The 12,402-nt window shown below is 47.8% G+C and overlaps 2 protein-coding genes across 6 annotated transcripts in view; one reads left to right on the top strand and one right to left on the bottom strand.

Annotated features, from left to right (window-relative positions):
* Positions 1-2,823, bottom strand: part of STRA8 (stimulated by retinoic acid 8) — a 48,745-nt gene extending 45,922 nt beyond the window's left edge. The window contains exon 1 of the mRNA XM_019514975.1: positions 2,742-2,823. The gene's annotated coding sequence lies outside the window, so the exon portion shown is untranslated. The remainder of the gene's footprint in view (positions 1-2,741) is intronic.
* WDR91 (WD repeat domain 91) overlaps positions 2,685-12,402 on the top strand; it is a 31,543-nt gene continuing 21,825 nt past the window's right edge. For 2 of the 5 annotated variants that reach the window (XM_019514970.1, XM_019514969.1), the window contains exons 1-6: positions 2,685-2,819; positions 6,312-6,491; positions 7,031-7,238; positions 9,935-10,029; positions 10,533-10,663; positions 12,081-12,258. In XM_019514970.1, the coding sequence (XP_019370515.1) occupies positions 2,697-2,819; positions 6,312-6,491; positions 7,031-7,238; positions 9,935-10,029; positions 10,533-10,663; positions 12,081-12,258 (915 nt within the window). In that variant the 5' untranslated portion in view covers positions 2,685-2,696. The remainder of the gene's footprint in view (positions 2,820-6,311; positions 6,492-7,030; positions 7,239-9,934; positions 10,030-10,532; positions 10,664-12,080; positions 12,259-12,402) is intronic. The other 3 variants (XM_019514973.1, XM_019514971.1, XM_019514972.1) reach the window with 3 other exon arrangements.

The raw sequence follows: 12,402 nt of genomic DNA, 5'->3' as shown, positions 1-12,402 counted from the left end.
CAACATCAGGTTCTCATCTGCCCATTTGCTGAGCATGTCCAGGTCTGCCTGGATCACCTGCCTGTCTTCTGGTGTGGATGCTTTGCCCCAAAGTTTGGTGTCATCGGCGAACTTGGCCAGTCCGCTTCTGACTCCAATGTCCACATCATTAATGAAGATGTTGAACAATACGGGTCTGAGGCCAGAGCCTTGGGGGACTACTGTCGACTACTTATGACAAACTCAGAGGACCTAAGCACCTACAGCTGATTTAGCTCAGCAGCTCTCAACCTTCTTAGTATCAAGGCACCCTTTCATAGATACTGGCACCCCTCGTACAATGTCAGATCTTAGTTTTTCACTCATTTTCTGACTACAGAGAAATAATAGAGCAATTCTGCTGTTGCAAAGAACTCACAAAGACCACAACAAGTCAGGATGTTTTTGGATTCCTTGTTTGCAACCTCTGGGTTTCTCTTGTGAATCATGTTTCCATGCCTAACAGTGCTAACATTGTGCGGCAGCCTTGAAAGGATATCAAGACACCCTGGTTGCGAATCACTGATTCAGCTTCTTGGACACTTAAATATTTCAAGCAGGGTGAGGCCTTTTAATGACCCAGGATTAATCAACTTACAGGGAAAAAAAAATCTCAGAAATTCAGCTCAAGTGTAAATGGTGAAATATGACTGAAGTCAAATGAGATGCTTTCCTTAAAGAATCATAGAAAATGAGGGTTGGGAGGGACCTCAGGAGGTCATCTAGTCCAACGCCCTGCTCAAAGCAGGACCGTCCCCAAGTAGATCATCCCAACTAAGGCTTTGTCTTTGGCCTTAAAAACTTATATACACCTTTCTGGGTCCCAGTGCTTTACCACCCTCTTGGTGAGAGTTTTTCCTAATATCTAGACTGCCCTTGCTGCAACTTGAGACCATTGCTCTTTGTTCTGTCACACATCAGTTGTGTATTTGGCCTGAAAGAATATGGTTGCAGGTCTGGTTTCCTTTATTGCTCAAACACAGAAAAGCAGGTGTCAAAACACACACATGTGGAGAACATATTGCTAAGAACTAATGCTCCCCTGAACTAAGGGTACTACCAGAGAGGGCCAAAGGGATGAGGTAAACAGATCAGTCAGGCATATGGACCCATTTTTTTGAATGGTGGTAGCAACAAGAGGATGAAGAATTTGCAGCTAGTGCATGGGCACAGGCTTGTTCTTCCCTCAGGATCCCGGGTGCAGGGAGAGATGCTGCTCTGAGCAACCAGGCATCATCCCTTGGCATGTCTGGGCACCGAGCTCCCCGCCCTGGGCTGAGTCTCACAGTGGGTGCTGGAGTCCCCTTCCAGCTGGCGGCGGCTCACCTGAAAGCTTCTCCTGATCCGCCTTGATCTCCAAGTCCAGCTGCTTCAAGGCGCCGGTGAAGCCATGGAACAGCAGGTACTCGTGCACCAGCTCGTCCATGTGCTCGGCCACTGCCCCCATGGGGCCTGGGCAGGTGGGACTGGACCAGGGGGAGCAGAGATTGGTGCGGGCAGCAGTGATCGGCCCACAGCTGCATACAGACTCCCCCACCACCAGCCCCACCATTGCCCAGACTCTCTCTGCCTGGATGTATTAAGAAGGGGGTAGTTTGATAGGACGAGTGTTTGCATTCCTGATTCTCAGGACAGGCTGAGGGAACTGGCCTTATTTAGTCTGCAGAAGAGAAGACCGAGGGGGGGATTGAATAGCAGCATTGGTGACGTGTAGGGGGTGCAAGCGGGTGCATGCGCACCCCGAGCGTGGTGGTGCACCCCCTGCAAAAAGGTGCCGCTGACACTGCTGGTGGCGCCTGCAGGTGGTCGCCACTCACCCCCCTTCCCCTCCACGATTGCTGCTAGCTGCTGGTGTCTGTGGGTGGTTGCCAACCACTGGTCAGTGCTGCCCCCCGCCCCTCTGCTTACAGTGCCATGGCCACCAGCTGCCTGCTGGAGCTCCCTGCTTGCCGCTGCCCGTAGGAGCTTGCCGTGCCCCCCCAGCCTCCAGGGGCACGTGGCGTTGGTGAATAGCAGCCTTCAACTACATGAAGCGGGGTTCGAAAGAGAATGGAGCTGGACTGTTCTCAGTGGTGACAGATGACAAAACAAGGGTCCACGGTCTCAAGTTGCAGCAAGGGAGCTTTAGGTTAGATATTAGGAAATACTTGTTGCTAGGAGGGAGGTGAAGCACTGGAACAGGCTACCCAGAGAGCTGGTGGAAGCCCTATCCTTGGAGGTTTTCAAGACCTGGCTGGACAAAGCCCTGACTGGGATGATGTAGTTGGGGCTGGTCTTGCTTTGAGCAGAGGGTCGGACTCCTGACCTCCTGCGGGCCCTTCCTACCCTCAATTTACGATTCTATCATCAGCGAGAACATTTTGTTTAACCGTGAATCCACAGCAAATCCCCTCCGGGGAGCGCTGAAGATCCCAGCACGCCAAGACAAGCCGCTGCCCCTTTCCACGCCCCGCCCGGCATCGATGACCCCCCTCACCCAGGGCGAGGAGGAGATGCCCCCTCCTGCCAGCTGCCTACCGCCCTTCCCACTGCGCCGAAAAGCCGTCGCCTTGCACTTCCCCCAGCTCCCGCCCCTTGCCCGACGCCTTCCAGGGCGAGACCTCCGCGTCGTGCCCGGGGGCGGGGCGCCGGCGGTCAGGCGGATACGGGGCGGGGCGGATCGCCGCTGCCCGGGTCCCATGGCGGGGGCCGTCGAGCGCACGGACGAGCTGGTGCGCGAGTACCTGCTGTTCCGCGGCTTCACCGGCGCCCTCAAGCAGCTGGACGCGGAGATCAAGGCGGATCGGGAGAAGGGCTTCCGGGTGAGCCGCCGCCGGTCGGGAGGGGACCCCAGCGCCCGCCCTGGGATGCAGCCCAGGGCCCGCCGGGCTGGTGGCGCCTGGGGTGATGCCTGGCCGCTCCGTGCGGCATCTCTCCCCGCAGCCGGGAGCCGCTGACAGCAGTAGGAGAGTGGCTGCCGGGAGGGGAGGGCGTCCCTTGCTTTACCTGGGGCGGGAGGGAGGTTGAGCTTAGATGATGGTTTGGAGAGGGATGATCCTGCCCCAGGCAGCAGGGGGTTGGACTAGGTCAGTGTTTCTCAACCCGCGGGTCACGAGGATCTATGAAAGGGTCATGAACAGACTTCAAAAATAATGGATTCTCCTTTCCAGGGAAAAAAAAAACGTGGGGAACGGGGGCTTTTCCCTGTGCAGGATGGCAGAGTTGCAGCCTGTGAGGGGCTGCTTCCCTTCCCCCCTCCTACCCTACACACCCATCCCCTGCCCCATACACCCCGGGGGGTAGGAGGCAGCAGGTCGGGAGTGAGGGGCGCTGGGTTGGGACTGGCCATCGATATTTACAAATGGGTCCTGGTCCAAAAGAGATTGAGAAGCACTATATTAGATGACCTCTGGAGGTCTCTTCCAGCCCTACTTCTCTGTGGCTCTGTGCCATCCCCGCTAATCAGGTCCCTAATGGGCTTCCTGGAGTCTTCAGCTTTTCTCTGGCCCTTGATAGAAGAGGGCAGGCTTTTTAGCCTGCTTCTGGCTTGGGGGAAATGCTTCCTCAGCCAGCACGTGGCTGCAGTGGGCCTTGCTTGAAAGCATGTGAGCCTGACTTTTCCCCTGCCAGTGTTGCTATGTGTCTGTCCTTGCAGAGCACTTTGCTTCCTTGAGGCTTTACAAGCTAAACTCCAGAGGTAGTAAAGCTGTGAGGCTGGCCAGGCCAGTGGCAAGTGGAGGAGATGCAGTCGCTTGTATATGTGTGTGCTGAGCCTTTAGGGTGTGAAAGACCAAGATTGTGAGCTGGAAGAGATGGAGGAAGGAGGAGGATGGTAGCAAGGTGGTCTTTTCTTTCAGAGGGGGCAGGGAGAAAGAGAAACGTTTCACTGGTTACACATTTGTTCTTGTACCTAATGAGTTAGAGCAGGGGTTTTCATTTGGGGTATGTGCATCCCTGGGGGTACTTGGCAATGAGTGCTGCCACCACCACCATTTCCGCGCTCCTGCTGACACTTCCACTGCTAGCACTTTTGCTGTTGCCGTGCCGCTGGCACACTCGCTGATCACCCCCATACCACTCATTGACCTGCCGTCAGGGTTATACTGACCCAAAAAGGTTGAAAATCCCTGAGTTAGAGTACTGTAGGCTGGAAAGAGCAAGTACATGGAAACTGTGGTTGGATCTCTTTGCTTGGGGGAACAATAGGATTTCTTAATGAGCTACAGATGCCCTCATACTACATACTATACAGGGTTAAGGATCTTATATCCTACCATGCTGGGTCAGATCACAGGTCCATCTGGCCCAGTAGCTCGTTTCCCATTTCGGCCTGTATGGTCTGCTCAGTGTCCCCCCTTGGACCACCTGTTATTAACCTCTGACCCTCAGTCCTGTCCCTGTTACTGTTTTAATTGTCCCAAGGAATCAGTTGGCGCACATCTGATAGCCCTTTCTAAGAACAGGGGGGCTAATGTTCCTATGTGGGCACATGCCTATGTTTCTTTTATGTACCAGAATGGGAAACAGGCCTTTCTGGCCTGTGTGCTCTGCTTTGTCCCCACTTGGAGCACTTGTTAATCTTTGACCCTCCACTGCCCTCCCTGTTTTCACTTTTGTTGCCCCCTGGAATCTGTTGGTGCACACTCAGTGACCCCCTCCAATACCAGGGGAAATTAGCAGTTTTCTTTGTGGGTCCCTGCCCATGTTTTCCTATGTGCATTAAATGGGCCTGTTTCCCATTCTGGTTGGTGTGGTATGCTCTGTGCCCCGCTCTGTAACGAATAGGCCTGTTTCCCATAGTGGCAGAGAGTGAATGCTAAGGGAAAGGGTATATATTTAAGCAAAGCCTATTCATACTGATCTGTCCCTACCCTTTTCTCCCTGTAGCTTCAAGCATTCGGAGCACTGTTCCAGGTGCTATAGAAGCGCACAGTTGTTATGATTATGATCATCCTTCTGTTGCAGTTGGAAGAGATTTTATAGTTCCTAGTAAATGCTTCATATTTGTGTATGTATGGAGTATCTGTAGTCCCTCTGACACCTTTTGCCACCTGACTTCCAGGTAGCTTGCAGCTTTGTAGCCAGATATGAATGAAAACAGTACAAATCCGACAAGAAATGGGAAGAAAGGTGTGGAGCAGAATTAGCAGCTTTAACTTAATTCACTCCTGTTCCTGTTCTTTTAACCAAAAATATTACTGTCTATGGACAGTTTTAGGCATCAGATCAATTATGCTGTATATGTATATACCTTATACAGAATTCATGAACCCTGAAAACACATTAAGATCCACAGAAATGAACTTGCATAGTTTCTGTGCAGGGCAGTGAGTTTCTCTTTTTGCCTAAGTCCTAGGTTATACTGTAACCGTGTTCTAGCCCTCAGGTTTAGATGTTTTACAGGGCAGACTTTTCTGCAACCAACACTACAATCAGTAACTGGATTGCAAACAAGCACAGGTGAACAATTGGTTTAAACCTTCTGCAATACGTGACTCACTCTGGGACTCAGCATTTGTTGTACTAATGCAGGAGGACCAGTAAGGAACTGAATGTAATTTAGGTGTTGCTTTTGAATTGCCAAAAAATGTGGCAACAGGTGGTGATGAACAGCAAGCTCATTTTTAATCTGTTTACCTTGTATCCATTTAAAAAGCATAACAGCCATTCTAAGACTCAACAAAAGAGACTCAGAAATTACTAAGCCTTCTCTCACATCTTTGTTCCACACCCTTCATGTTTCAGAAGCAGCTTAAAGGGAGACTTGGTATAAGCCTCCAGGCTTGTAAACAATTCCGTTTTTTATGCCTATTTTGCTGATGCTTAGTAGCTTACTAAGAGTAGATTATTGAAACTGCATTGTGACTGGTGTTCATTCTCTCACGTTTGATAAATGAAATTAGTTTAATCTTTGTGTAAAGTTTTTGGTGCTTGTGTTTCAAATGCTTAATGAGAATGTTTGGTATTTTAGGTCATTGATATTTCCCAGGAGAAAACAAATTGGGAACATTTCTGATGGCTATAAAATTTGTAGAAAGTAGTCTTTTATAAAATATAATTTGAACCAAATCTAGGTTGGTAGTATTCTTTTTAAGTTGTATTTCTGCAATTGAAAGGAAATAGGGGTGGTAGTGTAGAATGAAAACAATTCATACTGTTTTCTTTTTTTAAGTACTAATCCAAAAAAAAATCCTTGATTGTGGCTGCTTTTATGTGGTTAACGCTTCCCAGATCAAGTTGTGAATATTCTTTTGTTTCAGAAGAGCTGTCAGAGGACTAAGAAACTAAAGTACTTCCCCCCTTGCCTTCAATAGGTGGATAAAATAGTGGATCAATTGCAGCAGTTTGTTCAGAATTATGATCTCACTGCCCTTCGGGATTACTGGAGCTATCTTGACCGGCGCCTTTTTAGTCGCTTGGAGGATATGTACCGGCCTACGGTGAACAAGTTGAAAACCAGTTTATTCCGCTACTATCTTGTCTACACTGTTCAGGTGTGGATTGGTCTATTTTGTCTTGGCGGGTTTTGCTTTAAAATGTTGCTATTCAAGTAAAACAAAAGGAATAAATACCACAGTGAGCATAATAACACGGTGGGTTTGAATACACATAGAATTATTTTCATATTCTGTTAGTTGTGGGGTTGCTGCTGACTAACATGGTGTATGCTCTTTCCTTCCCTTAAGGGCTTAACTGCTTAGTCCTTTGCTGAATGTAAAAATTGCGCTTGTTAAAGTACATCAGTTTAACTGAATTGGTGCAAACTCAGCTGCATCAGCAAGGCCCTGTTGGCTATACAGGATCTCCAAATCAGTGCAGTCTTGCACTCTGTTGGTATACTTGGAGGGGCGGGGTTAGATGCCGTGGTTTCCCACTTAGTTGGTGTTAGCTCTCTTTTCTATTGATGTTTTTGATGCTGCGAGAAGAGTTACTGTTTTATTCCCTATTTTGAACCTAGCAAAGACCATATTTTTGGCATTGCTGCAGTAGAAAGGGAGAGTGCTCAAGTTTCACTCTGTTTCATGTGTTTCAGATGAACCGGAATGACAAGACTCAGGAGTTCTTTGTCAAGCTGGCTGCAGAACTCCAGAACCAGGCTGAATGGAAGGACTGGTTTGTTCTGCCCTTCCTACAAGCCCCCGATTCAAATCCCACCTTTGCCACGTATTTCTCGCGACAGTGGGCAGACACATTTATTGTGTCTTTGCACAACTTTCTTAGCGTCTTGTTTCAATGTATGCATATCCTTTTTGCTTCAGAAGTATACTTGTTGCCAGGTTTCATGTGTCTGCTCAAGTTGGGGTGATGTTAATGTTCTTTTTGGTACATCAATAATGGCAAGGCTCGACTGGAACAGAAACCTTGAGTGCTGTTTTAAGAAGGTTCCTCAGAGCAGAGGAGAACAGGGTGTTGGACTGATAAGTGCTTGCCTAAAATCATATTTGATTATTTAATTTAACAATGTTATAACTCCTGGCCAAGCTCAGCAGCAGCACAATCGAATCCCACTAGTCAGAAGCTGAGTTTAGTCAAAATGTTAATGATTGGCATTGGGACCGCAGAACTTCTGCCCTGCAGGGGAATGGGGACACAGATGCAATCGTAGGAGCTATTGGGGGTAGGTGGCATCCACAGGGGGGTGCAGGGGCTCAGGAAGGTTTGGCAGAATCAGGGGTCTTGCCAGGTTGCATCTTGAGTGCACCTCCTGTAAGATGCAGATTTTGCTTTTGAGCCCTTGCTTTCATTTTGTAGCCTATCAAAGGCAGGGACCATTGGAAAGGTATTGCATTATTGGCCATTGGTAAGGTAGGTAAAGTTTGCAGTTGTGACAGTGACTGTGGTTTGCATTAGGAGATTCGTTTGCTCCTTTTCCACTATAGAGGAAGCCTCTAGGATGTTATGCTGGCGGTTTTATCAAAGTGTCATCTTCCAGAAAAATTCTCTCTGATCTTATGTGGGGCTAGAGAAGTAGCTGAAGGACTGAGGGATTCTGTTAGTAACCAGGTCTGAAGGATTTGGGGATTCTGTTGGAAACCAACTCTGAGGCCATTTTTAAGACTTTTCCAAACTAGGGTTCATTCACACTTAAATCAAGCCCACCTTTGGTATTTGAAACTGGCTTCTTTAAAATGTTCCATGAGAGTGTCTCAGTCTGGAAACTGCTCACTACAACAGCTTCTACAGCTTAGAAAATACTGGTTCTCTGTGTCTAGGAACGAGGTGTTGGTTTTACTTCAACTGTGGACGCTAATTAAGTCTTGGAAGCCTATTTGCTAGTGACCAAGACCCTAAATGAATGAACAGATGAGCAAAGCCTTGGCCTCAGGTTATAACTATGCTAGACATATCTGTGAGACTTTGCCTGGACAAAGCTGGTAACAACACCTTCATTTAGTGATGGGAAGATTTACATTGTGGTGTCAGCACAACTTGGAAGTCAGGAGGCCTGGGTTCGCCTCCTGCTTGAGATAGTGACTAGCACTTTACCTTTCTAGCTTTACATTTCCCATGTATAAAATAGGAATAATAATACCACTTCAGATAGGTTTTACAAGGCTTTAATTTTTATAAAAATACCTTAGGATTTGGGTTGTACCAATAGAGATTTTGGGGGCCAATACAGATAGCTGATTTTTAAGGTGGCATATTGGCTGATACTGATCTGATTTCTGATACAGCTTTGTTCAGTTGGTGAGTCTATTGTGGTGAAAGGGAAGTGGGGAGGGAAGAGGCATGGGTGGGCAAATCAGTGCCATCCTGTGGTGAGGGAGGGAGTGGGGCTGGGACAGGTGCTGCCCAGGTGGGTGGGGTGGGCTTAGGATGGAGCCGTGGCTCGTCTGGGGGGTGCAGAGGCAGAGTGGGGGGAAGGGGCAGCTCCCACCGCTGCACGCCGCTCAACCAGGAGCCACTCGTCTGCTCATTTGGTAGCTCCTGCTGCTGCTCCCACTGCTAGTCCAGGAGGGGACAGCGAGGGAGGGGCGTGTGCCCCCAGATCTACATAGGGTGGGGCAGGGTGGGCTGCAGCTGCGGGCTGGGGCCAGGGGCTGCACTGCTCTTCAGGCAGGCGGTGGTGGTGCTGGGAGAAGGGATACGTTTGGCGGGGGGGTGGGGCTGCAGCTTCCCCAGATTTCACTGTATCCCCCCGTAGCTCCCTCCTAACGTCACCGCTGCCTGCCCCAAGTGCAGCCCAGCCCCCAACCCAGGCTGCCCCATGCAGATCCAGGGGTACCCTCTCCCACCCCCCTGTGCCCTCCCAGACGAGTGGCAGGAGCAGCAGTGGGAGCTGTTGGATGAGCACTGGACAAGGGGTATGCAGCGGTGGGAGCCGCACCCCCCAGACAAGCCGCAGCTCCATCCTGTGCCTGCCCCTCCCCTCCCCGGCTGGGCAGTGCCTGCCCCAGCCCCACTCCCTCACCCTGGGGAGCCTTGATCTGCCCCTCCACACCCCTTCCCTTCCCCCTCCCCTTCCACCACAACAGACTTACTAGCTGCATGCAGCTCTCTGTGCTGCTGAGCCGTGCTCATCACTGCCTATGTGCTGTGCTATGGCTGTGAGCATGCACGGGCATTAACTGGCCAAACTATCAGCCACTTCAGGTTGATTTCTGATACAGTCAGTTTTCTTTATATTGGTGCCGATCCAATATCAGACTGATGTATTGGTGCACCTCTATTTAGGATCTGTAATGGAGGAGAGTGTTGCAGAAGTATAAAGTAGGTGTAGTTAAATACAGCACGAGCCCACTGGAAATCCATGGCTTGCCCCCCTCCCTGTGCTTGCTTGCTGCATCAGCTACATAGCATATTTCTCTGCAGGTATTTGCAAATAAGGTACAGCCAACGTGAGTGCTCACTCTTGGCTTTGTTGAAAACACCTTAACTAAACATTGTGCTCACATATGATTGTTTTTAGTTTTGTTTCTTTAACCTCCTTCACCTGTGCCAGTGATCTTGAACTTTGATGCTGAATGTCAAAGGATTGTTCTCATCCAGGAAGAAAATGAAACTTTACGTCAAAAGGTTAGAGTTCAAATAGGTCCTGCTTCACTGAATGGAGCTGTTTTTTTCAGGGGTTCGAAGATCTTTCCCCTAGGAAATGTTAGTTTTTTAGCAGAAGGCCAAACTTGTGCTTACATGCCTGATTACGTTGGGGTAAGATAATGGGCTCTTATTCTACCATCTCTTCTGCTTAACTTTGCATTTTGTTGTTAGGTCTTTGGTTTCCAAAAGATAAGGCCTAATCTGTACAATTGCTTCAATAGTGATTGGAAAAATGACACTAGCCTAAGCGCTTGTGAGGAAAAGTGAAGTATTTTAGTGGGCTCCAATTACACATATACAAAAAAGTGATGGGTTTCTGCCACTTTGAATAATGCAGTACTTAGCCAGTCAGAACAACTCTACTTTTAACTCATCCTGTTATGGCTGTTGAATGAGTGCTGCCAGGCTGACAAATAATGACACCCAATGCCAAGTAGCGCAGAGGGGAATCTCAGCAAAAGCTTTCCTAACTCAGCTCTGTCCCCTTGTTGTAGCTCTTTGCCTTGCAGGCAGAATCCTATCGAATGAAGAAAGAGGAGCAGCAGCAGGAGGCAGAGGAGTCAATTGCCCACCACAAACTGCCTGCTTATGTGGCCAGCATGGACCGGCTGGGGGACTCAGAGCTGTGAGTGTCTAGATAGGGGTGAGACAGCCTACCTTTATTTGTTGGCCCTTTTGTACCCTTGTTCACTCTTTGGTGCAGTCATATAATTGAAGAGTCTGTTTCTTCCCTTCTACACCTAGTATGCAGGGTGATGAGTTTTTCCTTAGAAACTCACCAGGCTAGAATTTCTTTTGGTAAAAATAGGTTGTGTATGCCAGAGCATATGCAGGGGTTCTCCTCTGGCTTTCTTGTAGTGGGATTGGGATGTTATCCTCTGTATTCCTGCCAGAGCCGTGATGTTCTCTCCCTAGCAGCCATCCATCCCTCAATTATAAAAGTTATTTCAGTATAGCAGTGGTCAAAATCGGTATCTTGCATCAATGATACCACAGTGCTCAGTACAGTTACTGTAGTCTTTGATAACTGGAGTCTTGCCATATACCTGCCTATCTCAGTAGCTGATGTAAATTGGATAAGGATGCCTTTGGCACTTATAAATACTGTTCTGAAGTGATTCAGAGGGGTGATTAGGTAAGCAAAAGATGCTTTTGACTTCACCTTTTTGGAGGCTTCCCAGTCTTTGTTTTTCTTCTATACTGCCAATTGATGTTTCTCTTCCATACCTACCAGAGCTGGCTCCGGAAATGCTGTTTGAAAAAACAAAACAAAACCAAACCCCAGTTTAGCATTTTCCACTAGTAGATTTTGTCATACATGTGATGATGTAGATCTTTTTAACTGGCTGTCTTGTCATCTTTTTTTCCTCTCAAAAGCCACAACAAGTAAGGCTGAGACTTTAATCTTAAATTTGCTTTGCATGTTTACATTCTAAAAGATTCTGCTAGCAAAATAATTTGGTCACACACTATTACTAATATTACTGGAACTTTAACTTCTCCTGTTCCTGTTCCATTTGAGTTTAGGTACTGTTGTGCTAATCACATTTCTAGTGCTGCTGTCAGTAATATACATGAAAGCCTTATCTTTTTCAGTGCATGTGAAGGAATGGTATTTTCTACCCCCTAGCTTCTTACTTTTTATTTTTTTTATCCACATCAAATTAATAGATGGGATGACCATGATTATGCCTCCAAGATAATTTCTCACCTTCCTCACCTAATTGAGTGGAATCTTATAGATTTTCTCCAGCCCTGTGGGGGAGAAAAAAAAAATCAGTAAAAAGTAGTTTTTAAAGAGTGAGTTTTAGCTTGTTGGGTTAATTCTGAACTCCCTATGAAGGACCATTGATGTGTGCAGGGTGTTTTTATTTATTTACTTATTTTTAATGGATCTTTATTTATGCTGGTTCAGCAGCCTGCAAAAATCTTTGTGTTCTGGAAATGACCCAATGTACAGTCAGTTCTCTGATGATTGTGTATTGCCAGATGTTGTGCTTGAGTTGCATGCTTGTCATGTTCTGATTTTTCTTTTTGACCAGTGATATGACATGCAGCCAGAGGAACATTGCACACTCTCTTCAGTCCCGAGGAGGCTTCTTATCTTCCCTGCTGTCTCAGGGGAAGAAGGGACCTTCCAAGCCAGCCCAGACAACTGGAGCTTCCCCAATGCAGACTGGCAACCTATTGTTAGGAAAGAAAGAGACATCAAATCACCAGGTGACTCTCAAATGTGTTTGTTGCAAGGTGATGTTTGAGCCAGAGTGCTCACTTTGGGCTACTTTACTTCTTAAGCTTGTACTCAAACTTGGAAACGACAACCAACAGTGCAAGGTGGCAAAGGCCTGCAGCAAGGCAGCAACC

This window comes from Gavialis gangeticus, unplaced genomic scaffold, assembly GCF_001723915.1.
Source record: "Gavialis gangeticus isolate Ggan-Ray unplaced genomic scaffold, GavGan_comp1, whole genome shotgun sequence".
NCBI classification, from domain to species: domain Eukaryota; kingdom Metazoa; phylum Chordata; order Crocodylia; family Gavialidae; genus Gavialis; species Gavialis gangeticus.
Note: the sequence above shows the minus strand (reverse complement) of the source record. Positions and strands in the feature narration are given on the sequence as shown.